Raw genomic sequence first — 3,973 nt, 5'->3', positions numbered from 1 at the left:
ATACACCACAACTAATAATTCTTTTTCGGTGGTGGTGTAATTCTCTAGGGCCAGATTTAAAGTTTTACTTGCATAATAAATGGGTCAAAAGTGCTTATCAACCCTTTGACCAAGGACAGCTCCTAATGCAAAGTCACTAGCATCACACATTATTTCAAATGGAAAATCCCAATTTGGGGCAATAATGATCGGGGCATTAGTCAATTTTTCTTTTTAAATTTAAATGCCTCTAAACACTCTTTAGGAAAATTGAATGGTGCATCTTTTAAAAGCAATTGTGTTAGAGGTCTAGTTATTTTAGAAAAATCTTTTATAAAACGCCAGTAAAAACCCGCGTGTCCTAGAAAACTACTAATCCCCTTCACATTAGTTGGTGGGGGTAATTTGGCAATTGTGTCAATCTTTGCCCGATCCACTTCAATTCCTGATTTGGAAACCTTGTAGCCTAAAACTATACCCTCCTTGACCATAAAGTGACATTTCTCCCAATTAAGGACTAAGTTGGTTTTTTCACACCTAGCAAGCATCAAATCAAGGTTAGTGAGACAATCATGGAAGGAAGATCCAAAAACAGAAAAATCGTCCATAAAGACTTCCATGAATTTTTCCACCATGTCGTGGAATATGGTTGTCATGCACCTTTGAAATGATGCTGGTGCATTGCATAACAAAAGTGGCATGCGACGATAAGCAAAAGTTCCACTTGGGCAAGTGAAAGTGGTCTTTTTTTGGTCCATTGGGTCTATGGGTATTTGAAAATAACCCGAAAATCCGTCTAAGAAACAATAATAACTATGACACGATAATCTTTCTAGCATTTGATCAATAAAAGGTAAGGGGAAATGGTCTTTACGAGTGGCATCGTTTAGCTTTCGATAATCGATGCACACTCTCCAACCGGTTACCGTTCGTGTTGGAATAAGCTCGTTCTTCTTGTTGGTTATGACCGTCATTCCTCCTTTCTTGGGCACCACTTGGACCGGACTCACCCATGGACTGTCAGAAATAGAATAAAATGATCCCCGCATCTAAGAGCTTGACTACTTCCTTCTTGACCACTTCTAGCATGTTTGGGTTTAGTCTTCTTTGGTGCTGCACAACCGGCTTTGCTCCTTCCTCCAGGTTAATCTTGTGAGAACAATAAGAGGGACTTATTCCCTTGATGTCGGTAATGCTCCATGCTATGGCCCGCTGTCGCTTCTTCAAGACTTGAACTAATTCTTCTTTTTTAGATTCAGATAGGTCAGAGGCTATTATAACTGGCTTTTGATGACCATCTTCAAGGAAATCATACTCCAAGTGATCTGGTAATGTTTTGAGCTCTGTTTTTATGTTCTGCATGTTGTACTCGCCGAGTACAGGTAAGGGACTCGGCGAGTCTGCTGCAGAATTTACGAATTCAATTGTTTCTTCACATGGACTCAGCGAGTAGATTGGCTCTACTCGGCGAGTTGCTTTATCAGAGTGCTTCACTAATTCTTCATACTCAGCTTCTTCCAGCAGCCTCTTGATCTCCAGTAAGTCTTTTCAACATCAAATTCTTCATCAAAAATGGTGGACTTGTTGGAATCTTCATTATCACATTCCTCCATCAATTCATCAAACATGTCAATCGAGAATGCCATGTCATCACTATTCCTAGCAGGCTTCATAGCTTGATTAACCCCGAAAGTGACTGAATCATCTCCTACCCGTAAAGTAAGCTTCGAGTCTTTCATGTCCACTATAGCACTTGTCATGTTGAGGAAAGGTCTTCCAAGGATGATCGGGACTTGAGGATCCGCTTCCATGTCTAGAATTATAAAATCTGCAGGAAACACAAACTTGTCCACCTTGACTAATAAGTCTTCACATATTCCTCTTGGAAATGTGACTGTTTTGTTTGCTAAGTGAATTGCCTGCCATACGAATTGGCCTTGGTTCCGGGAGATCCAATTTCTTGAAGAATAAATAAGGCATGATGTTCACACTTGCTCCCGAATCAGCCAAATCATGAATGGTAGCCAAGTTACCAAATTGGCAAGGCAAAGTCAAGCTTCCCGGGTCACCTTTCTTCTTTGGTAATTTGTTTAACATGGAAGCTGAGCATTTGCACGACTACTTCGATGAAGGGTATGTTGACTTGAAAAGCTTTAATATGGTCAAGAAACTTCTGGTACTCCTCTTCCTGCTTTTCTTTCTTAGCTCGGGCTGCATATGGGATTGGAGGTTGAAAGGGCTTTTCAGGAAATTGATTTTTTGAGTTTGGCAGTGGACTCGGTGAGTAGAGTCTGTTCCATGCAGAATTTAATTTTGATCTTGTTTTTCTGCATCCTCCTTTTGCAAGTCTTTGGGTGCTTCAGTCTGAATGGGGGCCAGAGGAGTAATTATCTTCCCACTTCTTGTTGTGACTATGTTTATGTGCGCGCCTCGTGGGTTGTTTTCGGTTTTACTAGGAAGTTCACCTGGTGATCTTTGATTGATTTGTTGAGCAAGTTGCTCAAGCTGCATTTCAATGTTGTGGATAGATGCTTGCTAGTTTCTAAGCATGGTTCTTATTTCTTGGATTGCAGCATCATGATCATTATGTCTCTTTTCTGAAGTAGCTACAAATTTGGTAAGCATCTCTTCCAAACTTGGTTTTCTTTCTTGTGCTGGCTCCTCCTTTTGGTAAAAATCTCTTCCTTTTTGCTTGTACTTCTCCTCCTTAGCCTTCTTGTACTTGTCATAAGGGAGCCACTCCTTCTTTGGTTTAAGCCAATCTTCATCATATCGGTCCCCACTTGAGTAATATATTTGCACCTTCTTATTGCCATTTTCATCAAAGTTGCAGTCTCTAGTAAGATGAGGCCCATTGCAGTTCTCACAACCCACCCGAATAGCATGTATCGTTTGATTCATTTTGTCCATCCTCCTATCCATGGTTTTTAGTATAGCCATGACTGCTGACAAGTCTTCTGAAGCTGCATAGGCACCCCCTTGTCACATCATTTCTTGGATTATGGTATTCTTTAGAATGCTTAGAGAATTCTTCAATTAGTTGCTTAATCACCGTAGGTGCCTTCTTCGTGAGTGGAACTTGTGAGTCAAGTAATTGCCTTGCTGTAACATTTACTCCATCATAAAAGATGGAGACTTCTTGTTGACTATTGAGGTTATGATGTGGGCAATTCCTTAGCAGGTTCTTGTACCTCTCCCAAGCTTCATATAGTAACTCTCCAGCTTGTTGTTCAAAGTTAGCTATGGATTTCTTTAGCTTGGATATCTTTGATGGTGGGCAAAATTGATCAATGAACTCTTCTTTCATTTGGGCCCATGTAGTTATAGATCCTGGGGGTAATGACTTGAGCCAATCCTTTGCAGCACCCTTCAAAGTAACCAAAAGAATGCGAAGTAGCTGAGTTTCCCGAGGCACTTTTGGAACATTAAAGTAATCAGCCACATCATAAACTTCATCTAAGTGTTTGTAAGCATCTTCGTGGTCTTAACCGGTGAAGGGGATCTCCTTAAGTTGAGCAAGGATGTGACCCTTAAGCTCAAAAGTAGCAGTTGCAGGAATTGCGGGTTGCACAAGTCCCGAGCCAGTGTCATCGCATATCCTCTTCTTCCATTCCCCCATTGGGATTTCATCGATGTTAGCCATGGTAAGAGCTAACTCGCCGCCGGAATCGGAGTCATGCCCGTATGTGGGTTCTTCTTCTTCCTTGGTTTAGTACTTGGTGTTTTCTTTGATCAGGTCTTCGCTTGCTAAAGATGCGCTTGATGCTCCTGATTTGCTGCTCTTCTTCTTCCCAAAAAGTCTTCAAGTTAGACAAAGGCGACTTCTTAGGTGTATTCCAGCTTTCCACATCTTTGCCTTTGTTCTTTCTCAACACGGATTCTAGGTCTTCTAGCGGGGGTGCTAGCGGAGTGTTGGATCCTCTGGCCATGAAAATCCTGCAATAAAACAAGAAAAACATGTAAAAAGAACAAAAAAATGCAACTGGACTAAACG

General features: G+C 41.2%; 1 protein-coding gene and 1 non-coding gene across 2 annotated transcripts; one reads left to right on the top strand and one right to left on the bottom strand.

Annotated features, from left to right (window-relative positions):
* Positions 1-1,472: 1,472 nt before the first annotated feature.
* LOC145014866 (uncharacterized) lies at positions 1,473-2,076 on the bottom strand. The gene is made up of 2 exons (XM_078973305.1): positions 1,899-2,076; positions 1,473-1,807 (listed from the first exon to the last, which is right to left on the bottom strand). Exons 1-2 carry the CDS (start codon positions 2,074-2,076, stop codon positions 1,473-1,475), a joined length of 513 nt encoding a protein of 170 aa, XP_078829431.1.
* Positions 2,077-3,131: 1,055 nt separating this feature from the next.
* Positions 3,132-3,238, top strand: LOC145019101 (small nucleolar RNA R71). The gene has a single exon (XR_013667420.1). It is a non-coding gene; the product is annotated as a small nucleolar RNA R71 (small nucleolar RNA).
* Positions 3,239-3,973: the final 735 nt, after the last annotated feature.

The sequence above is a fragment of the Lactuca saligna genome, chromosome 9 (genome assembly GCF_052625555.1).
Source record: "Lactuca saligna cultivar CGN05327 chromosome 9, ASM5262555v1, whole genome shotgun sequence".
In the NCBI taxonomy this organism is placed as follows: Eukaryota; Viridiplantae; Streptophyta; class Magnoliopsida; order Asterales; family Asteraceae; genus Lactuca; species Lactuca saligna.
Note: the sequence above shows the minus strand (reverse complement) of the source record. Positions and strands in the feature narration are given on the sequence as shown.

Bases quoted from the DNA above. Each gene is read 5' to 3' on its own strand.
- LOC145014866 (XM_078973305.1), bottom strand. From the start codon at position 2,076: ATGTTAAACAAATTACCAAAGAAGAAAGGTGACCCGGGAAGCTTGACT. The intron at 1,808-1,898 runs GCAATTCACTTA...TGTTTCCTGCAG, and splicing joins AAGGCCAATTCGTATGGCAG to ATTTTATAATTCTAGACATG.